This window comes from Hemiscyllium ocellatum, chromosome 43 (genome assembly GCF_020745735.1).
Source record: "Hemiscyllium ocellatum isolate sHemOce1 chromosome 43, sHemOce1.pat.X.cur, whole genome shotgun sequence".
NCBI lineage: Eukaryota > Metazoa > Chordata > Chondrichthyes > Orectolobiformes > Hemiscylliidae > Hemiscyllium > Hemiscyllium ocellatum.
The window spans coordinates 25,478,753-25,504,707 of NC_083443.1; the positions used below are offsets into that span (position 1 = coordinate 25,478,753).

The following is a 25,955-nucleotide window of genomic DNA, read 5'->3' on the forward strand; positions in this document are numbered from 1 at the left end:
GCTGGCTGGTGGGACTAGATTGAGTTGGGATATCTGGTCGGCGTGGACGAGTTGGAACAAAGTGTCTCTTTCCATGCTGTACATCTTAATGACTCTATGGTTCAGTCTTAGCTTATACGGTTGTCCTTCAAAGCTGTGCAGATATCCTTGGTTTAGTAATGAGTTGGCACCCATGGTTCCTGCAGTGTTTAGATGGTCATTTACAGCATCAAGCCCGTCATAGGTTATTCATAAGGACACTTGATAACTCCTCGTCCTCTCCCATTCACTTCTCTATCATCTTGCGGCGGGCTCTCGATCAATTCTATTTTCAAAACTATACAGGTTATCTCAATTGTACAGGTATTCCGTGAACCAATCCAATGATAACGCAGAGGTACACATGACACTTTTCCAAAGGCGGGGTGAGCAGACTGTACCCGATTCGTTCATATGAATCACATTAGTTGATACATCCTCAATTGCTGTGAAGGCGTCCACACCCTGAACAACCAGGCTATCGTTGTTGGTGATCGTGGGGTTAAAATGTGCAGTGTGAAGGGTAAATCGAATCCCCGGGTTTTCATGGATATTACTGCAGATGAGGTTCCCTTGGGCCGCATCGTGATGGATGTAAGTATGACGATTGCTGGGACATTGAGGCTCAGGGAATGGGGGGAAACATACTCACCAGGTCAGGCGACAAAAGTGTGAGCAACCTCTCGGATCGTATTACCTTTACAATGCAACTCTGGAATAGCTTTCGTGCAAAGAGGGAACCAGGAAAGAGAGTGGGTAAAAAACCGAAATTAAAACAAAACTATTCGTTTATACTCAGAAATTTGGGTATGCAAAACACTTTGTTTGAAATCAGCTTACTTGCACGAGCTATTCAAACGAAGGTATATCGAGAGGTTAGTCTGCATTAGGGGTAGCATTCCGGGTTGTTTTCAGAGACTAATTCCAAAGCGGCAGGATTCAATCGGGGGGTCGCGGGTGTACCGAAGCGAGGGCATTAATAGAGAGAAAAAAAGGAACATTAAACTGGAAAGAATGAGCTGCAGGCATAGGCGGATACAATTTGGAACATCACCAGTGAGTTCAATAAATCCGCATTCCTCCTTCCCCACCCAGGGCGAGTTCAGACAACGAAGCAAACAGTAGGTAGTTGTGAAATCTAAAACTGCCGTTCTGAAAAAGGGAGGATCACTGGACACGAAACATTGACTCTGCTTTGTCTCCACAGATGTTGACAGACCTGCTGAGTTTCTGATTTTATACCAAATCTATATATTTGCCTTTCAGCCAGTTAGGCAAGATGGTGGTCTTGCATCTGGTGTACTGACATCTTGGAGTTAAAGCTAGTCTCACTACTGGTGACTAACACCATTTTGGTGACTAAAATGGTGACTAACGGTGGGCACAATGGTTAGCACTGCTGCCTCACAGTGCCAGAGACCCGGGTTCAATTCCTGCCTTGGGCGACTGTGTGGTTGCCTGTAGTGTTAGATGAAGGGGTAAATGTAGGGGAGTGGGTCTGGGTGGGTTGCGCTTCGGCGGGTCGGTGTGGACTTGTTGGGCCGAAGGGCCTGTTTCCACACTGTAAATAATCTAATAAAAAAAACTACCATTTATTGCCAAAATAAAATCCCATTTGGTTTCTTTACATCCCAACAGGAATATAGTATAGGGATCAAAGAATGTGGGGAGAAAGTATGGAGTTGGGTGATCAGCCATGATCATGTTAGACTAGATTCCCTACAGTGTGGAAACAGGCCCTTCAGCTTAACAAGTCCACACCGACCCTCTGAATAGAAACCCACCCAGACTCACTTCCCCACATTTACCCCTGACTAAAGCACCTAACACTATGGGCAATTTAACATAGCCAATTCACCTAACCTGCACATCTTTGGACTGTGGGAGGAAACCGGAGCACCCGGAGGAAATCCATGTAGACACGGGGAGAATGTGCAAACTCCACACAGTCGCCCAAGGCCGGAATCAAACCTGGGTCCCTGGCACTGTGAGGCAGCAGTGCTAACCACAGTGACACCCCATATTGAATGGTGGAACAGGCTCATAGGGCTGAAAGACCTACTCCTGCTCTGATATTCGATGTTGCTATGTTTAATCGTTTTCATTATTCACTGTTTCAAATAAGCAGACAGAGACTGGAAGCATGCTAATTCCTTTAACAACAGAATGCTAGCCATCTCAATGATAACTGTTGGCGCCATATAATTACTAGTCTGTTAAGTGAAGAAGTAAGTTGTCACATTGGGTGGGACGGTAACGTGGTCGTGAAGAAATTTGAGAATCGTTGGTCTGATGTAATTAATATCATGGAGATAGTGAAGACGGCAGATGCTAGAGAGTCTAAGTCAATAAAGTGTGGTGCTGGAAATGGCACAGCAGGTCAGGCAGAATCCAAGGAGCAGGAGAGTTGACATTTAAGGCATGATCCTTCATCAGGACTGGGGAGGGGGCTGCAAAATAAATTGTGGAGGAAGAGACTGGGGAAAAGATAGGTGGGGTGGTGATAGATGGATTCAGGTAAGAGGTGATTGTGATTGGTTCGTGGGAAGTATGGAACAGATGGGTGAGAAGGACAATGGACAGTTAAGTCAGGTCAAGAGGGTGGTGCCGAGTTGGAGGTTTGGATCTGGGATGGGGTGGGGAGATTTGGAAACTGGTGAATTCAACATTGAGGCCGTGTGGTTGTAGGTTCCCGAGGTGGAAGAAGAGGTGTTCTTCCTCCAGTTTGCAGATGGCCTTGTTTAGGCAGTACAGGAAGCCCAGAATGGACATATCGTCAGGGGAGTGGGAGGGGGTGTTGAAATGGTTGGCCACTGGAAGGTGGGATTGGTTGGTGCACATGGACCAGAAATTTTCCCTGAACTATTCTGCGAGTTTGCACTTGATCTCTTCAATATAAAGGAAACCACATTGAGAGCAATGGATGCAGTAAATGAGGTTTGGGGATATGCAAGTAAATCCCTGCCGGATTTGGAGTGATTCTTTGGGGCCTTGTACTGAGGTGAGGGGGGGGGGGTCTGGGTGCAGGGTTTGCACTTCTTGCGACAGCAGGGAAAGATGCCTCGTGTGGAGAGAGGGTTGGTGGGGAGTGTGAACCTAGAGAGGGAGTCGCAGAGGAAAATCCGAAAGCTTCATCAAATTGATAAGTATTAAAGAGGCTCTTAAAGGAAGAGAGGATGTTGGTGAGCTTCTAGGTTTAAGAGAAGGAATTTTAGAACATGTAGACTTTATGGTTGAGTGCAAAACTAGAATGCAGGGATGAAGAAAGAAAGGTTACACCAGAGTTTAAAAAATACGGAGTTTGAGAATAGCTGCATAGTTTTAGGTAAGGCAGGACCAATGCCACCATAGAATTTAAATGTGAGGATGAATTTTGAATTGAACAATGGAAGGACCTAGTGACAAAAGTACATCACTGAACACAGTGATGTGTGAGTGGGACTTAGTATACTCTGCAAAAATGTTACAAGCAAGTGAGTGTGGGCAAATTAAATTGTTCCCCTCTTCTCCCTTTCCATTTTGATTTACAAGTAGTTTTTCTGTTTTGGTTAAGGACATCCTTGCCAAGTTAGTATGTACTTGATTGTTTTCTTGCTATGGTCTTGAAGAACTAGTTTGGCAGATTTTGCTGAGTTTAACAAAAGAAAACTGAGGCCAGCTGACACTCCCACTTTCTGTGTACACACACATATTTGAAGGTTACACACACAACTGAAAGTTACAGAACACAAAACACAATTGATTTGGCCAAATTTGAGTTTGTGTGAAATATTTTTACAAAGTTCACAATTTGAGTTTGGTGTCTGTGCCAACTGCAGGCAAAATCCAGATGTCTTGTTTTCGGTACAAGGCCATTTAAAGCTGTAGCTCTTTTTTCTTTCTGGAGATGCTACTGTGGAGTTGAATTTTTTTAAGGAAAATCACTATCCACTGTAACAATGAAGACCAAGTCAAGTTAGTAGGCACTTGAGCTTTGCTAGTTTGATTTGAAAAAGCGAGGAGAAGCAGCTCTACTTGGCTTCTCTGTTGTTAGCTGGGTTCTGCTGAGGAAACTTGTTCAAAACACATACACACAACTTTGACTTGTCATGTGACCTTTCTCCACTTGCCAATATTATGAACATATGAAGCAGGCTAAGATAAAAGGTAGGGAGGAGGGACTAGTAGTTCCTCCTCCCTACCTTTTATCTTAGCCTGCTTGGCACACTTTCCTCATTACTGAAGAAGGGCTCATGCCCGAAACGTCGAATTTCCTGTTCCTTGGATGCTGCCTGACCTGCTGCGCTTTTCCAGCAACACATTTTCAGCTCTGATCTCCAGCATCTGCAGTCCTCACTTTCTCCACTTGGACAGAAGCTCAACCAAAAGCTCAAACAGGAAAGGGGCTTTCAAGATCTTTGCTTCAAAGGTACAGTTCCGTGTGACAAATTCCACTGACCTCCTGGGTATATTTTTCCAGTGGACACGGTATTTTCCTTGCTTGTGTATACATACTTGTATGTGGGATCTCAAAAACACAATAATCTCTCACATTCCATCCACCAAAAGGGAATTTGAAAGATGGAAATTAGAATAATAGCTCCTACGTTGTGGAAGGAAGATGATTATTTTCATGTTTGCACACTTCCTTGAACAATGCAGTGGAGTATCGGAAGGATTCACACACTGGTTAACAATCTGATAGACCACATCATAATCATTATAGCCAATGGAGGGGACTTGAACTCATAACTTTCCAGCTCAGAAGAAGGAGTGCTCCTAACTGAACTACAAGATCTCCATTGATGGGAGGCAGATAAATTTATAAACTGAAGCAGCAGAGTGTACTATCTACAAGCTGCACTGCAGTAACTCATCAAGGCTTCCAAACCTGCAACCTCTACCACCTAAAAGGAAAATCACAGCAGAGGTATATGAATACCACCACTTGCAAGGTCCCCTCCAGGCTACAGACCATTCTGACCTTGAATTGTCAAATACTAGAATCCCTACATTGTGGAAGCTGGCCATTTGACCCATCAAGTCCACACCAACCCTCCAAAGAGCATCCCACCCATCCCATCCCTATCTCCCTAACCCTGCATGGCCCAATTCACCTCACCAGCCACATCTTTGGATTGTGGGAGGAAACCGAGCACCCAGAACAAACCCATGAAAACACAGGGAGAACACGCAAACTTCGCATATACAGTCACCCAGGATGGAATAGAACCTGTCTCCTTGGCACTGTGAGGCAGCAGTGCTAATCATCGTGTCACTGTGCTGCATTGTATTCTCGTCCTTCACTGTCACTGAGTAAAATTCCAGAAACCTCCACCCCTAAGCAGTGTGGTGTATCTACTCTCTAATGACTTAGTGATTCAAGAGGTAGCTCAGCACCATCCTCTTCAGGGCAGTTGCAAATGGGCAAGACATGCTAGCCTAGCAAGCAATATCCACATTCTATGAATAAATAAAAATCAGTAAAATAAAGGATTGTGAATCTTATGTGCTGGGAGTGGGTCACTTGCATGGCTTAAACATGTGACATTGTGAATTTCATTGAAGGTTAAAAGGTGATTGAATCTGCATCACTCCTCTGTGAAAAACCAACTCTCACCATTGCCTCAAATCCTTTATAAGCAGTTGTTTGTGATTTTAATGTGGCCCAGTCACCTGCAGATTAAGCATCTAAGGCAAGATACTAGGCAGCACAGCTTCAATCTGTGCCAAACACAAGTGTACCACTGAGCAATTGTGCCAAAGATCTGTTGAGACCTGCCTTTCTCACCTGACCTGTTCCTTCAATGGCTGCTGTCTGCTTTTGGTATCATTAACATGCTGCATATAGACTGTGAAAATATCTTTATGAAGTTAGGCTTCATGGGCTGTCACTGGAGCCACAAGAAATAGAGTAAAGGTACACCATTTGACCCATCAGATCTGCTCCTCTAGTCAGTGAGATCTGATAATCCTTAACTCCACTTTCCTTTGCTTTTTCTCCTCTTGATTCTCTTACTTATTAAAAGTCTCTCTATCTCAGTTTCAAATATACTCAATGACCCACATTCTACAGCAAAGAATTCCATCAATTCACTAACCTCCAGGAAGAATTTTTTCCTCACCTTTGTTTAACTGGGTGACCTTTCCAGAGATTTGTCCTGTAGTTTCTGAATGCTACTACAAGGGGAAAGAAACTCTCCATCTTCACCCTGTCAAGCCCTCCAAGAATTGTTTATACCCTTATTTGTCTAAATTCCAGTCAGAACAAGCCCAACCTACTTAACTCCTTCTCATTAGAAAATTACTCTGTACCCAGGATCAGCCTCATAAACCTTCTTTGGATTGCCACCAATGTCAATATATTTTTCTTTATACATTGTATGCTGGACATAGTCTAATTAGAGTCGAAAGTGTGGTGCTGGAAGAACACAGCAGGTCAGGCAGCATCTGAGGAGCAGAAGAATCGATGTTTCTGGCATAAGCCCTTCATCAGGGCTTATGCCAGAAGGGCTGAAACATCGATTCTCCTGCTCCCCGGATGCTACCTGACCTGCTGTGCTTTTCCAGCATCACAATCTCAATTCTGATCTCCAGCATCTGCAGTCCTCACTTTCTCCTAGTGGTCTAATTAGAGCCTCTATAGTTTGAGCACGACTTTCCTATTTTTATACTGCCATGTACTTTCCATTTGCCTTTCCTCTTACCTATTAAACATGTATGCTGACTTTTAGGGAGCTACACAGTAGACTAAACAGCAGAATCTTAAAGGTTATACTTTCTGGATTATTCACAGTGGCATGAACTGGCGAGTGAAAAATAAGAGAACAGGGCAGATGAATGTGTGGCTCAAAGAGTTGGTGCAGGAGGAAAGGTTTTAAATTCCTGGATCATTGGGACTGATTCTGGAGAAGGTGGGATCTGTGCAAGCAGATCTTACCTTAACCAGATTGGAACCAACATCCTGGCAGGAGAGTTTACGAGTGCCATTGTGAATAATTTAAGCCAGTTTGGCTCAGGGAAGGGACACGGTATTGGTACACTTGGGACACAGTAAGCTTTAGTAAAGAACTGAGGCACAGGGATTTCAGCCATATTCAGTTTCAAGGGAATAAGATGAAGCTGGGTGGCTTCTACTTTAATGCTTGGAGATTTGACGCTAAGCCAGATCAGTTAAGGGCACAGCTTGATATGTGAAATTGTGATGTTGTTGTCATCACAGAGAATGTAGTTGAGGGAGGGACAGGATTGGCAATTCAACATTCCAGGGTATCAGATATTCAATCAGCACAGGGGAAGGTGTAACAAAGAAGGTGATGTCGCATTATTAAGGAGTCTGTATTAAGAACTGATCATTGACTTCAGAAATAAAGGAGGAGAACATGCCCCCATTTACATCAACAGAACTGAGTTTGAGAGGGTGGACAGTGTCAAGTTCCTAGAATTGATGATAACCGACAACCTGTCCTGGACTTTCCATGTAGATGTGACAGTCAAGAAGGCACAATAACATCTCTTCTTCTTCAGATGGCTCAGGAAATTTAGCACATCCATAATGCACCTCATCAATTTCTACAGATGGACCATTGAAAGCATAACAGCCAGGTATGGCAACTGCTTTGCCCAGGGCCACAAGTAACTACTGAAGCTGGTGTGCATAACCACCATGGAATCCAACCTTCCAAGCAAGGACACCATTTACATGGCTCAATGCCACAGAAAGGCTGCCAACATAGCAAAGACCCAATGCACTCCGATAATGATCTCTTACAACCTCTTCTGTCAGGCAGAAGATACAGAAGCCTAAACACCAGCAGGTTCAGGAATTGCTTCTTCCTGGCTGTTATTAGACTGATGAATGGACTCCCTAACTTCAAGTAATGTTGATTTTGTTACTGTTAACCTTGCCTAGTGCACACCCTGTACAATGTAACCTGTATGCCTCTGTTTAAGTTTTTTTTCACCCTATGATCTGTATGTCATTGCTCACTATAATCTGCCTGTACTCCTTGTAAACAAACTTTTCACTGTACATAGGTAAACATGATAATAAATTAAATAAATCAGTCAGTTACTGCAGTGAAGAGAGACAATATCTTGGATGGGTCTTCAAGTGAGACTTTGTGATAGAGATTAGGAATAAAAAGAATATACTTACAATGTTGGGAGTGTATAATAGACTCACAAACAGTGGGAGTCAGCAGGCAGTAGAGTAGCAGATATGTAGACAATTCACTGAGTTGTGTTTAAAAAAAAGGAAATTTCAAAATCACCAAATATTAATTGCCATGCTCATAGTTTGAAATGTATTCATGAGAGCTTTTTTATATCAACATATAGAAGATCCAACAAGAGACAGTGCAGCGTTGGTCTTCATTTTGGCAAATATGAGTGGAGCATTTTCGTGATAGCAATCACAACACAGTATTTTACAAGATTGCTATGGGAAAGGCGTTTGCAAAAAAAGGTGTTGGATTTGGGGAGGTAGATATTATTAAAGGCAGGATTTTATTGAAATCCTGACTCCGAGTTTGACTCTTGACACATAGACAGGATACGTGACTGTCAAATTGCAGTTTTTAAAAATTTTACTTGTATACAAGGGGAGAGTGCCTAATCAAAGGCTAGCAACTCCAACAATCATCAGTTAGGAGCAGCATTTTTATATACTCATTTAAGTAAGTTCCATATGACCACATGTAATGGTTCCTCCTTAATGTGGTTAAAATGGCTTGCATCATAGAACAGAGTGCACCACCTTCCAACTGCCCCCTCAGCATTGGTACTCTTACCTAGTTGATAAAAAGAAAAATGTTATCCAATTAACACTCATTTTTGGGTACATGTTCTTATAGGAACTAACTTTTCCTTGTCTTCTTTGCTATATTTCAGTGTCTGATGTCAATATCACACCTTCATTGCGAACAAAGAAAGAGCAAAGAAATTTACAGGACAGAAACAAGTCCTTCAGCCCTCCAAGCCTGTGCCGATCCAGAGCCTCTAAATCTGTCACCTATTTTCCAAAGACCTGCATCCCTCTACTTCCTGTCCATTCATGTGTCTGTCTAGATACATCTTAAATGATGCTATTGTGCCCACCTCTAGCACATCCGCTAACAACATATTCCAGGTATCCACCATGCTCTGCGAAAAGAACTTTCCATGTGTGTTTTCCTGAAACTTTTCCCCTCTCACCTTGAACTCATGACCACTAGTAATTAAGTCCCCCACTCTAGGGAAAAAACTTGCTATCCACCTCTGTCTATACCTCTCATGATTTTGTAGACCTCCGGTTGCCCCCTCAATCTCTGTCTTTCTAATGAAAATAATCCTAATCTACTCAACCTCACTTCATAGCTAGTGCCCTCCATACCAGGCATCCTGGTGAACCTCCTCTGCACCATCTCCAAAGCTTCCACATCCTTCTGGTAATGTGGTGACCAGAACTATACACAGTATTCCAAATGTGGTTGAACCAAAGTCCTATGCAACTGTAACATGACCTGCCAACTCTTGTACTCAATACCCCATCTAATGAAGGAAAGTATGTCGTATGCCTTCTTGACCACTGTGTCAACCAGCATTGCCACCTTTAGGTACAATGGACCTGAATACCCAGATCTCCCTGTTCATCAATTTTTCCAGGGCTTTTCCATTTACCATTCGCTCTAGAATTGGATCTTCCAAAATGCATCAGCTCACATTTGCCCAAATTGAACTCCATCTGTCATTTCTCTGCGTGACTCTCCAATCTATCTATATTCTGCTGCATTCTCTGACAGTCCCCTTCACTATCTGCAACTCCACCAATATACAAACTTGCTAACCAGAGCACCTATACCTTCCTCCAGATCATTTATGTATATCACAAAGAAAATGGTCCCAGCACGGATCCCTGTGTAACACTACTGGTCACAGTTCTCCATTTTGAGAAACTCCCTTCCATACTACCCTTTGTCTCCTGTTGCTTAGTCAGTTCTCTATCCATCTAGCCTGTACATACTGGACCTTTGCGACTTCACTTTCTTCATCAGCTTACCATGGGGAACCTCACCAAACGCCTTACTAAAGTCCATGTATATGATATCTACAGCCCTTCGTTTATCAATCAACTTTGTCACTTCCTCAAATAACTCTGTTAAGTTGGTAAGACATTACCTTCCCTGCACAAAACTATGCTGCCTATCGCTGACAAGCCTATTTTCTTTCAAATGTAAATGTAAACGGTTATACCTGTTTTGGAGGGAGATGACCGCAGGGGACACTTGCACTGCCTTCCTGGTCTTTCTCTGCCTTTTAGTTACCAATTCTCTTTCTCCCTCAGCAATCGTAATCTGCGATGTGACCAATTTGCTAAACGTGCTATTCATAACCTCCTCGGCATCACGGATGCTCCAAAATGAGTCCATCTGCAGCTCCAGAGCCATCATGCAGTCTAACAAGAGCTTAAAGTGGTTACAAAGGCGGCCTTTGTTGTTGCAAGATATCGCAACATATAGTTACAACTGCTGACAGCTTGTTTGATATTAGTTGCTGAAGTAAACTTTAATTCTAAATTGACTAAATGTAATGTCCCAGCAAGCCTAGTGATCTATAATGGTCTTTTTTCTATATTTCCACAATCTGACCAAAGTAGAATGGGAGCAGCTACATTTGGATAAATCTACTGCAGAACAGTTTGGCGGGGAAGTGGAATGAGAAGCAGAAGAGAGCTTTTTAATCAGTACAAAGGGAGAAAATCAATGGAGGCCCTTGTGAAGTAGATAAAGTACAGTGTGGCACTTAAGACAATTAGAAGAGCAAAGACAAGATGTGAATAAACTCCGGTGGGTAAAATTAGGGAGAAATTCAAGTTATTCTCTAGGAATATCAAGGGTAGAGGATGACCAGATAAAGAGCACAACGAAAGAGAGGACTGCAAATGCTGGAGACTAGAGTTGAGAGTGTGGTGCTGGAAAAGCACAGCAGCCCAAAACATTGACTCTCCTGCTCCTCTGATGCTGCCTGACCTGCTGTGCTTTTCCAGCACCACACTTTCAACAAATAAAGAGCAAGGCCCATTAGGAGCAATGCAGGATGTCTGCATAGAGCCACATGACATGCTAAGATGTTAGAAAAGTACTTCATGTCTGTCTTCACTTTTTGAGAAGGAGGTTGTGGGTATAGAATTTAGGAAGGGAGACTGTGAGATTCTTGAACTGTTTGACAGAAGGAATAAGGAGGTGTTGGAAGTTTTGGGCGAGTATAAAAGTGGACCCATCCTCAGGTCCATATGAGTCGTAACCCAGGCTTCTATGGGAGACAGAGGAAGTTCTAGGGGCTGTAACTCAAATGTTTCATTCCTGTCTGGCCTTAGGAAGATGCCAGTGGATTGGAGGACAGCTAATGAGATTCCACCTTTTTCAAGAAGACTTTTAGAGATAAACCAGGGAATTACAGACTAATGAGTCTCACATCAATCCTTGCTCACAACTGCAGAGAACAGTTTTTACAGATTAAAACAGATTATATTGTCCCCTACCACGACTATGTTCCTATTTCGTCCTCCTTACTTGGATGTCTCTCATGTCAAGTTGGTCTTGTGATGCAGAGTAGCGACATGTCTCTTGAGTCGAGATTGGTTCTTGGTTTGAATCCCAATTCATGGCTTGATGCCTAAGCAAGGTAATGTACACAAACCTGTTAATGCTTACATCACACACATGGCAGGTATAAGATTGGGAGAGATTCCTGGTTACCCATGCGATGAAGAGAACTTGGAACATCTATCATTATGACATCCAACATGTATATAAGATCCTGAAGAGTCATGAAGGATAGACATGAAGAGAATGTTCCTTCTTAAGGGAGAATTTGAGTTTGATTTATTGTTATCACACGTACTGAGGTACATTGAAAGTATTGTTTTGCATGCTATACAGGCAGATTGTACCATACAAAGTGCATCAGAGTAGCAGAACAGAGGGCAGAATATAGTATTACAGTTGTATAGAAAGTGCAGAGAGAGAATTTAGAACTGGAGACACTCTTTAAGAATCAGTGGCCCTGATTTTAAAATGGAAAGAAAACATATTTCTTTCTGAGTGTCATCAGTCTTTAGAATTCCCTTTCTGAAGAGGTGATGGAAGCAGAATATTTTTGTTAAGAGATTCTTGTTAAGCAAGAGACTGAAAGGTTGACAGCGTAGGCAGGAATGCAGATTTGAGGTAGCAATCACATCTTCTGCATATGTTGCTTTGTTTTAAAAGGTACCTTAACACAAAATTGAAATAATGACTACAAATTTTTTTTTAAAATGTGTTGGAAAGAAATACTGAAGTTGTGCTCTGCTTGTTTCTTGCAGCTCAGAGCTGATGTGGTCCCAAAAACTGCAGGTAAGTTCGTGAAACTAACTATTTTGAGATGAAGCAAGTTTGTTATTTAGGTGTGTGCTAATACTGTGGACAATCTTGTTACAGAAAATTTCCGTGCACTCTGTACTCATGAGAAGGGGTTTGGTTATAAGGGTTCAACATTCCACAGAGTAATTCCTGACTTCATGTGCCAGGTGAAGGAGCAATGAAATTTTATGTTTAGATGGTAGTGTTGTTTGTGATGAAATGACTAATGACCTGTTCAACTCTCAACTGTGCAGGGTGGTGACTTCACAAGAAACAATGGGACTGGTGGCAAGTCCATCTATGGAAATAAGTTCAACGATGAGAATTTCCAGTTGGTGCACACAGGATTGGGTAACTTTTTTAAAATTATTCATTCAAGGGATGATGGGTAGATTGCAAAAGAAATGGGCAGAGGTTGGAAATAAAGATGTATTTGTTTAGGTAAACAGGGAAAGATTATTAAGGGAGGTGTTTGCTTTACAAACAAGTAAACTAGACTTGGCTGTTTCCATCGAATGGTTAACGATGCCATCGTGTAACGTGATCACTCTCATAAAGTTACAGTCCAACATACTTACAAAATACACAACATTCTTCTCCCTGTACATTCCAGAGGACATTGATTCCTGTGAGGCAAGTGGTGCACCACATGTCTGTCCATTTTTCTCTTTGTTTCTTTGGTGTTTCTCTCCCTTTTCTCCAAAGACTTTTTTTTATGCTGGCTATTCTGTTTCACATTCAAAATCAGCAGTTCTTTTTCTCTTCAATTTTTATGTTGCATAATTCTTTGATAATTTAGTTAAAAATCATACAACACCAGGTTATAGTCCAACAGGTTTACTTGGAAGCACTAGCTTTCGGAGCGCTGCTCCTTCATCAGGTGGTTTTGCAGTACACAATGTAAGACACAGAATTTATAGCAAAAGTTTACATTATCATGTAATTGAAATTATACATTGAAAAATACCTTGATTGTTTGTTAAATCTGTTAAAGTGACCATGTTAATTTCACTTCTTTCATATGTAAATCACAAAATGTTTTTTTAAAAGTTACATTCTCAGGTTAACTATAGCAATTCGTTAAAACAATGACTGCAGATGCTGGAACCAGATTCTGGATTAGTGGTGCTGGAAGAGCTAAGCAGTTCAGGCAGCATCCGAGGAGCAGTAAAATTGACGTTTCGGGCAAAAGCCCTTCATCAGGAATAAAGGCAGAGAGCCTGAAGCGTGGAGAGATAAGCTAGAGGAGGGTGGGGATGGGGAGAAAGTAGCATAGAGTACAATGGGAGAGTGTGGGAGGGGATGAAGGTGATAGGTCGGGGGCGAGGGGAGGTTGGAGTAGATAGGTGGAAAAGAAGATAGGCAGGTAGGATTACAATTGGTGTCAGCTCAGATAATATGTTGAAGGTGTTAAGTCCCCAGTGTCATACTGTTTAGACCGATTCTAATCTTAAAAAATGAGTTAACAGTGTCTTACATGGATTCATGCAGTTTTTGAGCAAAATACAATGTAACTCTGCAATTACAAATTCACCCCATAAACTTATATATGTGTGTGTGTGTCTGGAGTGGAGGGTTGTGAGTGTCTGTGAGAGAAAGAGTGTATATGTGAGTATAAAGGGATCTACGTCTGTGAGAGGGTGCACATGTGAGTGTGGGAGTATTTGTGTCTATAGGAGTGTGTGAGAGTATGTGTCTCTGTAGGTGTGTGTAGGAGTGTCTATGTGTGTGTATAGTGCAATGGTGGTCACCTGTAGTGTGAGTTGAAAAATGTGGTGCTGGAAAAACACAGCAGGCCAGGCAGCATCCGAGGAGCAGGAGAATTGACGTTTCGGGCATAAGCCGCCTTCTTCAGAAGTCAATTCTCCTGCTCCTCGGATGCTGCCTGGCCTGTTGTGTTTTTCCAGCATCACATTTTTCAACTCTGGTACTCCAGCATCTGTAGCCCTCACTTTCTCCTAGTCACCTGTCGTGTGACATGAACCCAAGGTCCTGGTTTTTCAATATATAATTTCAATTACATGACACTGTAAACTTTTGCTATAAATTCTGTATCTTACAATTGTGTCCTCCACAACCACCTGCAGAAGGAGCGGCGCTCCGAAAGCTAGTGCTTCCAATTAAACCTGTTGGACTTTAACCTGGTGTTGTGTGATTTTTAATTTTGTAAACCCCTGTCCAACACTGGCATCTCCAAATCATGATAATTTAGCACCTTGTTTATAATTACTTCAGAACTGTGTCTTTCACATGTATCTTTCCTAAGTCCTTTAAGGTGATTTGATGAAGTATCAGTGTTATGGACTAGGTCAGAGCACTCAAAACATTGTTAAGCAGGCAGCCCAGACCATAATGTTGTAATTTGTTTTGGTAAGTGTACAGTGAAAATTACTTGGAGTAAATAAATAAAAGGCCTCTCAAAATCAGTTTTCATCTCTGTACCAAACTAGCCACCTCAAAGCTGGGAGCTATTTATGACCCCTCTGGGAAAAACCAAGGACACAGTATCCTTGAGGAAAGGAACAGCTTTTTTAAAAAGGACCAGCTTTGTGACACCACCCCCTTTTAAAACAAAATCAATATCAAAAGATGGCTTCATTTTAAAAACCCTTCAAAAATAAACTGGTTAGTAGTCTAAAACACACATATACACTATATTAACTGTACACATGCAAACATGCACAACCACATGCGAATTCAGGCCATGGCCAACCTGCCACCGAGCTCCTCCATATCTCATTCTAGTCTCGGTAACGCATCAGCAATCACATTTTCGTGACCTGCCGCAGACACAACTGTCAAACTGAATGGCTGCAACAACAAGCTCCATCTAAACAGTCTGGCATTTTTGTCCTTAAATTTTTCCAGAAAGGTCAATGGGTTATGATCAGTGTATACAATTGTCTGAAATGCATTGCTGGTATCATAAACACTGAAATATTGTAATGCCAACACCAAGCTCAAAGTCTCTTTCTCCACCACTGAATAATTCTGATGATGAACGTTCAAATTCATTTTTGCCCATTTTAACAATTCAATGAATGGAACAGCCACACTGCTAAAATTCGGTACAAACCTTTGGTAAAATCCACTTACTCCCAGTGGAGTAATACTGCTATTTTCATTGATGGTGTGGGAAATGCCACAATTACTCTCGTTTTTGCATTCCACGGGGCTGTTTGTCCGTGCCCAATAATATAGTCCAGGAAGGTGACTTGGGCTTTGGCAAATTCACTTTTAACCAGGTTTACCACCAAGCCTGCCTTCCAAAGTTGATCGAGTAAGTCCCATAAATGCTGTAAATGTTCCTTCCATGAGTGACTAAAAATCACCATGTCGTCAATGTAAATATCACAATTGGGTAATCCATCAAAAACCTTATTAGTTAATCTCTGAAATGTGGCTGGAGCATTTTTCATACCAAATGGCATGAATTTGAACTGATATAGTCCATTGGTGTTATGAAAGCCAAAATTGCCTTTACTGTCCTCAGACAGAGGTACTTGCTGGTAGTCTCTGAGCAAGTCCAACTTAGAAATGTAACTTGCCTGTTTTCAACACAGTCCTCCAACCATGGAATTGGATATGCAACAGTACTTGTAACAGCGGTGACTTTGCAATAGTCCACACATAACTGTTGGGTAATATCTGGCTTTGGCACCATGACTATGGATGAGCTCCAGTCACTGTAACTCACTTCAATTATGCCACCTTGGAGCATGTGCTCTGTCTCCCTCTGAACCTGTGCCAGCATTAGAGGGTTTTGCCTTTGAGGATGTTGCTTAATCTCTTATATCTACATCATGCACAGTTAGGTTAGTACTTCCCAGATTATTTCTGCATATCTCCCCGTGTGATAGTAATAACTCTTTCAGATCATTTTGATTTTCTTGTGGAAGGTAACTCAATAATTTATCCCAATTTTTGACAACTTCCTCTTTGTCCAATTTGATTTAAGGAATGTTCAACTCTGAATCCTCTGAACGTGGTTCTTCCTTCTATGCTGTAATCATTAGCACCTCCTCCTCTTGCTTTCCTTCCCTATCAAAATACCTTTTGAGCATATTCACATGACACACTCTGTGAGATTTTTTTCTGTCTGGAGTCCTTCTCAAGTAGTTCACCTCACTCAATCTCTTCTCAATTTGAGACGGTCCACTAAATCTGGCTTTTAAAGTTTCACCTGTTCCTGGAAGTAATACCAGGTATTGACCTTATCCCCAGTTGCAAAATTGCGAATTTGTGATTCTTATCCACTTCCTGTTTTATTGTATGATGTGATACTTTTAAATGCTGTCTAGCCAACTCTCCAGCTCTATTTAATTGTTCTCTAAAATTTGACACATCGTCCAAATGGGTGGTCTCTGAATTCTGACTTATTCATTTCTCCTTAATCAATTTTAATGGTCCTCTTTCTTCATGCCCAAAAATTAATTCAAATGGACTGAATTTGATTATTCATTTGATGCATTTCTGATCACAAAAAGTACAAACGGAACTCCCTTATCCCAATCATCTAGATAAAGCCCTCAACATGGTCTTTAATGTTTGATGCCATCTCTCTAGCGCTCCCCTGCAATTCTGGATGGTACGCAGTAGATTTGAATTGCTTTTTTCACCCAAGTTACCATAACCTCCTTGAATAGCTTGGATGTAAAGTTTGACCTTTGTGATCTGATGGGATCTGTATTGGTAGTTCATATGTAGTAAAAAAGATTGAGTATTTCTTCTACAGCCTTTTTTGCTATGATATTGTGTAATGGTACTGCTTGTGGACCTCGCCGATACATCCATTAGTGTTAATAAATACTTAGTCTCACTTTGCGTTTGAAGTAAGGGACATACGCGATCAATCAAGACACTTGTGAAATAGGTATTAAAGGTTCAGGTTTTATTACTGCCTGTGGTTTTCCAATTAGCTGACATGTACAACATGTCTGACAAAATTCAACTACATCCTTGTGTAGTCCAGGCCAATAAAAATGCCTCTGTTCTTTAGCCTGTGTTTTCCTCACTCCAAAATGACCTCCAAATGGTAGATCATGTGCCAATCACAGCACCTCCTTTCTATAGTCTACTGGCAAAACAATTTGATGAATCTCTGCCTATTTCTCATCTGCTTAATGTGTGATGGTCTCCATTTCCTCATTAAGACATCATTTGCTAAGTAATAACACAGGGATGCATTCACTCCCCTCTGTATATGTACTTTGATATAATTGTTTTAAATTCTCATCTTTCTGCTGTAACTCAAGCTTAGCAAAGCTAAAGATTCTTGCATGTTTACCTATTTGCTCCTGCTCTGTCCCACTTATCTGGTCAAAAAAAGTCCCTGATAAAGTTATGTCAGCCTCCTTATCTGTGCCTTTTGAACTGTCCTGCTTCAGCTTGTGCCTCTGTGTTCTTGTGATCTCACAATCTGGAAAGATCCTTGGATAAACACCTTGCATTTCTTCAGTTGCTGGAGTTTCCACTGGCTTTTCAACTAGAGTAGGCAGTGCACCTACCAGTGAATCAACTATATCATTTGTAAGAACAAATTGTATTCCTGTAGTTGAGAGTTTGTCCAGTACTCCTACCACAAATTCTCCACTCTCCTCTGGACACTATAGCCTCACTTTACAGTTCATCTCACCATGAATTCCTGTTACCAGTACCTTTTCTGGCAATAGTCCCTCAGGAGTACATATCTCCTCATCCTTCAGCATCACAGACTGAGAGGATCCTGTGTCCCTTAATATTGTAACCGCTTTACCTGCTGCTCCTGGCCTATGTGAATACACTTTACCCTTACATGTATTTTTTTTAAGCAGATCTGGCACTTCCTCCTTAACCAACCTCTGATCATCTTGTACACTCTAAGGCAGTTCTAACTTCTCCTGTGCTTTTTGTTACTAGTCCAACAAAACTCCTAGGCTTGTCCAGTTTTCCTACATCTGGCTTTCTCCTAGCCCACCAACACTGTGATTTCGTGTGGCCCACTTTATTACAATGAAAACATCAGAGCTTTTTAACTTCTGTGACCTCCTTAAGGGTTTCTTTTTTACCCTGTGGTAAGTTATCCTTATGATCTTCACTGAGATCTACCTTTCCCTTTCCACGTGAGGATTTCTCTTTGCCCCAGTTTCTATCCCTCATGGACTGAAATTGATTCTGGAAGCCAAACCAAGTTTTATGGACCAATTCAGAATCATCAGCCACTGTAGCTGCTAACCTTGCCGTTTTAACTCTCTGCTCTTCCACATGAGTTCGCACTACTTCCGGCAGTGAATTTTTGAATTCCTCCAAAATAATTACCTAAGGGCATCATAGGTTTGCTCGATTTTTAAAACTCTTATCCATCTATTGAAATTACTCTGTTTGATCCTTTCAAACTCAATATAGGTTTGACCAGGGTCCCTCCTTAGATTCCTGAAACGCTGTCTATAGGCTTCTGGTACAAGCTCGTGTGCACTTAAAATGGCTTTTTTCACCTCCTCATACTCCCCAGATACCTCGTCTGATTGTGATGCAAATACCTCACTAGCCCTACCTACAAGTTTTGTTTGGATCAACAAACCCACATTGTCACTGGCCACTGCATTTTGTTTAGCCACTTTTTCAAATGAGATGAAAAAGGCTTCCGCATCCTTCTCATCAAATTTGGGCAATGCCTCAACATATTTAAGCAGCTTCTCATCAGCTTTCGCCCGCCACTCTCTTCCTCACTAAGATTGCCTTTAGCTTTCATTCTTTTAAGCTGACTTTCCTTTTTAAGTGTCAGTTTCTGAAGTTCAAATTCTCTCTCTTTTTCTTTCTCTTCTGCTAAATCCCTTTGTTCTTTTCTTTCTCATCTGCTTTTAACTGTAATTCAAACTGTTTCATTTCTGCTGCCCTTTCCTCATCTCTCACCTCTAACTCAAACTGTTTCATTTGCAATTGAATTTTTGCAATCTCTACAGATTCTGATGGGTTCTCCAGCAAGTCTAAGTGCTCAGCCACTGCTGTAGTTATCTTTCCTTTCCTCACAGAAGGAAGCAGCTCCAATCCCAGCTTGTCAGCTAATACCTGCAGCTTGGTCTTATTCGCCTTTTGCAAAACTTCCAAAGTCACTGCATCAACTTCCAGAAAACTTTTGGTGACTGAAAGAACCATTACTTATCCCAAGCTTTGTCTACCCAACCAAACCAACACCTGAAGTAAAGGCAATAGCACCCACAACTCGCTGTTTAAAATCCCACAAAGAGCCCCCAATCTGTTAAGGACTAGGTCAGACCACTGAAAACATTCTTAAGCAGACAGCCCAGACCATAATGTTGGTAAGTGTACAGTGAAAATTACTCTGAGTAAGTTAGCTAGGTTGAATAATAGGTTTTAAAACAAACAAAAATTTATTCACAAAATTACACCATGAAACACAAAGAACAGAATAAAGAACCCCTACAGAACTCAGTCCATCCAAACTAGACTTAATTATGCTGTTCCGCTTATACACAACAGTCCCAATAAGCAAATCCCCTTAAACACAGTAAAATGAAACAAAGGCTTAACAGGTCGAAGTTAGAAGGGCAGAAGGAGAGAGAGTCTAGCAGCCTGTTTCCACACAACTTACTGCTGAACACCTAACTTGTTCTGGACTGAACTGCTCAGCTTTCAGAATTGATCACTCCCCTTTCATTATGCAGGATACTTCTAAAACATGACCATTTTGGCCTGAAGTCTCATCTGTTTACATACAAAAAGCCTCTCAAAATCATTTTGCATCTCTGTACCAAACTAGCCATCTCAGAGCCAGCAGCCGTTAATGACCCATCTGGTAAAAAAAAAACAAGGACACAGGATCCTTGAAAAAAGGAACAGCTTTTGAAAAAAGGACCAGCTTTGTGACATCAGCAATTCAAAGGATCAGTGAATCCAAAACATTGCTTCTCCCCACAGATGCTACCAGACCTGCTCAGCTTCTCCAGAAACTTGTTTCTGATTTCCAGCGCCCCAATTCTGTTTTTTTGTTCACGGTTCCTTGCTGAGTTATTTCAAATGCACAATTCTTTTTAATTTGTGCCATCCTTAAACCAGTTCATGAAAGAATCAAGCTTCACAAGTTTCGCAGCTCAGTACAATCTCTTCAACTATTGTCGCCATCAAGGTCTTAATTTACTTTTTCATTTCTGCTGGTTTTTCTTTCACCATCAATGCGACTTTTGAGTTAAGTTTCATGCTGAGAAATTACCTATCCAGCATCTGAAAGAGCTTAATATTAAAGATGTATTTTTGCCTCAAATTGTTTATTGCCTTCCACTAATAAGTCCAGTAATATCCATCAATGCTTTAATGCATTCAAAAGATCCATTTCATCTTCCCTAATCTCATTTAATCTCTGTTCTTTATTCATTTTGTGATTTCAGTGTTCAGATCTTGACTGGTGACATTCCACTTGCTATGTTGATTCCTATGTCATAAGCATAAAATCCAGCACCACTTTCATTTAGATCGTGTACTTTAAGACACTGTTTTCCAGCATCAGTAGTTCATATTTGTTTCTTGAACCAAAAACCACATCATCCTTTTTTCAGATATGATTGACTTTGGGCTTTCATACTTCACATTCCTTTTTGTTCACTTTAAGGGAAGCTCTGATTGGTTGACCTTCTGAATCAAAGCTATATTCTCCCGCACCTTCTCGCTTTAGATTGATAGTTCAGCAATAGAACCCACTTATTTACTTCATACTTGTCATTGTACTCCATTCTATCGGAGCTTACTAAGCTTACAGCATGGAGTGGTGGTGCTACTTTCATCAGTTTCCTTGCTCTGGAGCACTTGTTTGAAGGATATTAACTTTCAAAGAAGCATTAGTTTGTTGATTTCCAATATGGCAAGTATACCTTCCACTATCTTCTGGTTTATGTTAATAAATAACCAGCTTAATAATGGATCCATTTTGATTCAATTAGAGTGCAGATCGTCTGGTAAAACATGTGTTTCATCAACATGATAATAGTTTGCAATTCAGTTAAGGGAGTAATGCAGTATCAGTTGGCTTCGCCAGGAATGGCCAGTGTGCTTAATTACAATTCCTCTACGCACTGAGATTCTGTGCTTTTGTACCATACTTTTATTCTTCTTCCTATCTCATTTAAATTTACTACCTTTTACTTTAACTTATGTCCCCTAGTTATTGATATTTCTGTCATAATTTTGTAAAATTCTAGCAGGTCACCTATCACTCATCAAAGTTCAAGTGAAAACAAACCAAATTTATCCAATCTCTCCAAATAACTCATTCATTTCAACCCACGCAAAATCCTGGTAAACCATATCTGTATCCTCTCCAAAGCCTACACATCTCTCTAGTATTGTGGTGACCAGAACTGTTACAACATTCCAAATGTGGCCTAATTAAAGTTCTATACAGTTGCAATATGACCTGCCAGTTTTTGCACTCTGTGCCCCAACCAATGAATGCAAGAATGATTTGAGTTAAACCCGGTCGTAATTGTGAATTTTCTTTTTGGTGTTCATGTCAAAATCTAAAATGAATTATTTTGAGAAGCATGAAGTGTAGCGCAATAAAGTGGAAGAGGGGAAATCTTCATTTGTAAACATTAATTTGTGTAGGCCATTTGAGTTAAAAGTCATGCCTGCATTATTTTTGAAATTTCTCCGAAGGAACAGTTTATTATTTAGTGCATAGCAAATTCCATAGCTCTGGGTCACTGTGCACACATTGTTCAGAAAAACAAACATTACTTGGTAGAAAAGAAAGCTTGGTAACATGAACCAACTTCATGATTTCCGAGTGGTCGAGAATCTCTACCTGTTTGATTCAGAAGAGAGATCTGCATAGGCAGGCTGACAGGGCTTAATGAATGAACATATGTGGACAGAGTATATAAATTTGATTTGTATTCCTTTTAGAGATGATATAATTGATGATAGTATCTGCATTTAGTTCTTGTGGTAGAATCCGGAACAGTATAGCTGTTGAAATGATTATTTCGATTTGCAATAGAAGCTAATCTTAATTTATTGATTATATTCCAAGCTTACACACCAGTAAACAATAGTTTATTTATTTGACCTTAATTTTGGATTGAATTATTATATTCCTGGTCGATACTTTAATTTGAGGAGGAAATTTTGCTGCTGCATGTAAAATCTGTCTGTTAAGACAATAACAATCATTTAATTTAAAGGGTGAGATTGAACTGCAGCGTTCTTTTTAATTTCTTGCCTGAGCTTTCCAACAAGTCCACTGACCTGTTCAGATTCTTCTGCTATTCCCACTGTTTCTGATACAGCAGAAGGACAATTTGCCAAGTGCTTTGACGGTCAATATTTTGAGTTTCACATTGGCTGCACTCACTATCTGCACAGTAGTGCTGCTGAAATTGTAAATGGAGAATGTGGCAATTGTAGCAGTAAACTAGGCACAACTATTAACTGGAGGTGGTATTAACTGGCATATATGGCAAAATCCACATCTAGGTCAGCATGTTATACATTGTGGTCATGTTCATCAGAACTATCTGAGATACTGGGTGGACTGGGCTGATTCATTACACCAATTCCTCTTACTGGTATTGGTTTGAGTTACTGAGAAGATGCAGGGAAGGATGCTCATATGGTCTTCAGCAGAATGTCATCTCCACCTTGAAAAACAATAAAGATTTATTCGGTGTTGTCTAACGGCAAGTTTCAACACATCTGGATTATGTGAAAATCCATACTAAGGCCTCAGGCTATACTTAAGAGCAAGTACAAATTGCTGCTACAAAAACACAGACTGTTTTGGTAACAAACATTGAACTAGTTAGTTCCTCGCAGGCGCAGATTTTTATTTCCTTATGGATTGAGTTTATTTTATAATGCCAGTTGAGCCTTTCAGGCACTCAGTGCCTTATGAAACAGGTATCAAAAACAGCAAATTGGGACATTTTCTCATGCAAAAGAAACCAATATTTTTCATGTTTTGGGAATGTTGATGTGAGTTTAATTGTTCCAGCTCTCAGCCTATTATGCCCTGCCAGCTTCCTCTCCAACGTGAGGGCACAGCTAGTACACTGGGCCTCAACACTCTCGCTGCCTGATTTGAAGTTTATCCATTTTCCATTATCCATTTTCAAAATATGCATGTGAACCTATTTCCCTTACCAGCTTTGGACGACGCTCAGTACCCTTTCCTCCTACCCTAAATCACTGCCACACAGTTTCTTTCCTCCAAGTTGGTCCTCCACATCCAGACCCGAATTGAATTCCAAATTGTACAAGAACGGAATGTGAACACATTTCTGGAATGCTTACTTCTTGTCATCTTACTGTTGCAGGTACTCTTTCAATGGCCAATGCTGGGCCAAATACAAATGGTTCCCAGTTCTTTCTCTGCCTTAAAGATACCAAATGGTAAGTTCATGGTGAGTTAAATTCTCTCATTGTAATTTTTCACTGCGGGATTCAGTGCTCACCACTGTTCTTAAATCTTGTAGGTTGGATGGAAAACATGTTGTCTTTGGTTCCGTGGTTGAAGGAATCGATGTTGTGAAGGAGATGGGGAAGTTGGGCAGCGAAAGTGGTCAAACCTCAAAGAAAATTATCATCGCTGATTGTGGACAGCTGTCTTAATTTTATTTACAAATTGAATTGTAGAATTTAAATAAAACGAGTCATTTCTGCTTCTACTTGTATTATGTGGTTTAAAAGCAAACTGATTTCAGTGAATTCTCATTTGCAATTAACATCAACTAAAATGCCACAAACTTAGTTCAGTGCTGATTAGAGACCAAAAGGGGATTTACAAGCTGGTGTTAATATTTTGTACCTGTCTTTACCACCTGTCTTTCCCAGACCATGGTGACAGAAGAAGACCCTCTGTCACAAGAAGGGTTCAAAATTGATAAGGAAGAAGTGTTAGACTGTAGGTATTTTAAGTTGACAAGTCATTTGGACTGGATGAGATGAATCCAAGGAAATTGAAGGAAATGGCAGTGTAATTTGCAGGGATGTTGACCATAATTTTTGCCTCCTCTGGACTCAGATGAGATGTCAGAAGACTGGAGAAATGCAAACATTACAGACACCTTCAAGAAAGTTTGTAAGATAAACCCAGCAATTACAGACCAGTCGGTCTAACTTCAATGGTGGTTGAGCTATTGAGACATTACTAAAACATAATTTTCCCTTTATAAATGTAAAGTTTTTTTTGAAGAGACAGACTTGATGAGCATAATGTTGTTGATGTGTATGTGGACTTCAAGTAGGTGTTTAATACAGTACTGCGCAAGAGACTTGAAGAAAATTATAGCCTATATAATAAAAAGGATAGCAGCAACATGGATACAAAGTTCGCCTAGTGATAGGAAACAGACAGTGCCAGTCAATGACTGCACCGGAACAGTTCATCAACTTCACCAACATTTTTTGCAGCAGAGCACGGCAGGAGCTGGGCGGAAGTGCAATCGGAGTACAGAGGCTGTTGGGAAGGTGGGTGAGTGTTATTTAAGTACTTACCTCGAAGCCAGCAGTCTTTTTTGCAGCTGAGGGCGGCGGGAGCTGGGTGGAAGTGAAGTCGGAGCGCAGAGGCTGTTGGGAAGGTGGGTGAGTGTTATTTAAGTAGATGTGTTCTACGTCCTAGGTCCTACACAGTAGGGCCTCCTCTAACCTAAATTAAAAGTCCACAGACTTGCAACAAAGCACGGGGGTTGAGGAAAGTTTCTGTTGAGAAAAGAGCAAGTCTTTGGCTCAGGAGTCTTCGACAAAGAAGTTGAGAGAAGTGATTATGCCACAGTTGAAGAGAGTGAAGACATGACTGCCAAGCTGATTCAGTGTACTGTGTGCATGATGTCAGAGGTCAAGGACTCTGGTGTAGCTGGCTCGTATAACTGTGGAAAGCGTGTACACGTTCAGCTTCTGACAGAGCATATTGCAGCTTTGAAGAAAGAACTAGGTGACCTCAGGCTCATCCGAGAGAACGAGATCTTTCTGGACAGGACCTTCAGCGAGGTTATTACACTGAGCATACCAGAAGAGAGTAGAAGGGAGAAGACGATGAGGAAAGCAGAGATGAGACAAGTGCAAGAGACTCCGGGGGAAGTACCTGTCAGGAATAGGTTGAATCTCTTGAAAACCATAGAGACAGACGTCACTGCCAGTCTGAGAGGCGGTCAGGTCTGGCAATCAGAAATTAGCATGGAGGCAGAGCTGAGGAGTCAGACATCACACAGAGCCTTGGTAATAGGGGACTCCATAGTGAGAGGGACTGAAAGGGGTTTCTGCAGCAACAGGCGGGATTTGAGGATGGTGTGTTGCCTTTCTGGTGCCAGGATTAAGGACATCACAGACAGAGTGCAGGAAATCCTCAAGGGCGAAGGTGAAGACCCGGATGTGGTGGTGCATGTCGGCACAAATGACATCGGGAAGAAGAGGAGGGACATTCTACAGCGAGACTTCGGAGAACTCGGAAGACGGCTGAAAAACAGGACATCCAGGGTGGTTAGCTCCAATTTGCTTCTAGTTCCACAGGCTGGAGAGGACAGGAACAGGGAGATAATGGACTTGAATATGTGGCTGGGGAACTGGTGCAGGAAGCAAGGATTTAAATTC

At 41.2% G+C, this 25,955-nt stretch overlaps 1 protein-coding gene and 1 long non-coding RNA gene across 2 annotated transcripts in view; one reads left to right on the plus strand and one right to left on the minus strand.

Annotated features, from left to right (window-relative positions):
* Window positions 1-426: 426 nt before the first annotated feature.
* LOC132835050 (peptidyl-prolyl cis-trans isomerase-like) lies at window positions 427-24,040 on the plus strand. The gene is made up of 6 exons (XM_060854310.1): window positions 427-612; window positions 12,341-12,371; window positions 12,456-12,544; window positions 12,632-12,728; window positions 23,684-23,759; window positions 23,843-24,040. The coding sequence occupies exons 1-6, from the start codon at window positions 526-528 to the stop codon at window positions 23,976-23,978; spliced, it is 516 nt and encodes a 171-aa protein (XP_060710293.1). The 5' UTR covers window positions 427-525; the 3' UTR covers window positions 23,979-24,040.
* LOC132835051 (uncharacterized) overlaps window positions 8,606-25,955 on the minus strand; it is a 48,397-nt gene continuing 31,047 nt past the window's right edge. Inside the window, exons 2-3 of the long non-coding RNA XR_009647270.1 lie at window positions 11,519-11,652; window positions 8,606-8,789 (exon numbers count right to left, since the gene is read on the minus strand). This is a non-coding gene — a long non-coding RNA (uncharacterized LOC132835051). The remainder of the gene's footprint in view (window positions 8,790-11,518; window positions 11,653-25,955) is intronic.

Excerpts from the sequence above, each read along its gene's own strand:
- LOC132835050 (XM_060854310.1), top strand. The coding sequence starts at position 526 with ATGTGCAGTGTGAAGGGTAAATCGAATCCCCGGGTTTTCATGGATATT. Across the intron at positions 12,372-12,455 it reads TGTGGTCCCAAAAACTGCAG|AAAATTTCCGTGCACTCTGT; the intron begins GTAAGTTCGTGA and ends ATCTTGTTACAG. Across the intron at positions 23,760-23,842 it reads TGCCTTAAAGATACCAAATG|GTTGGATGGAAAACATGTTG; the intron begins GTAAGTTCATGG and ends TAAATCTTGTAG.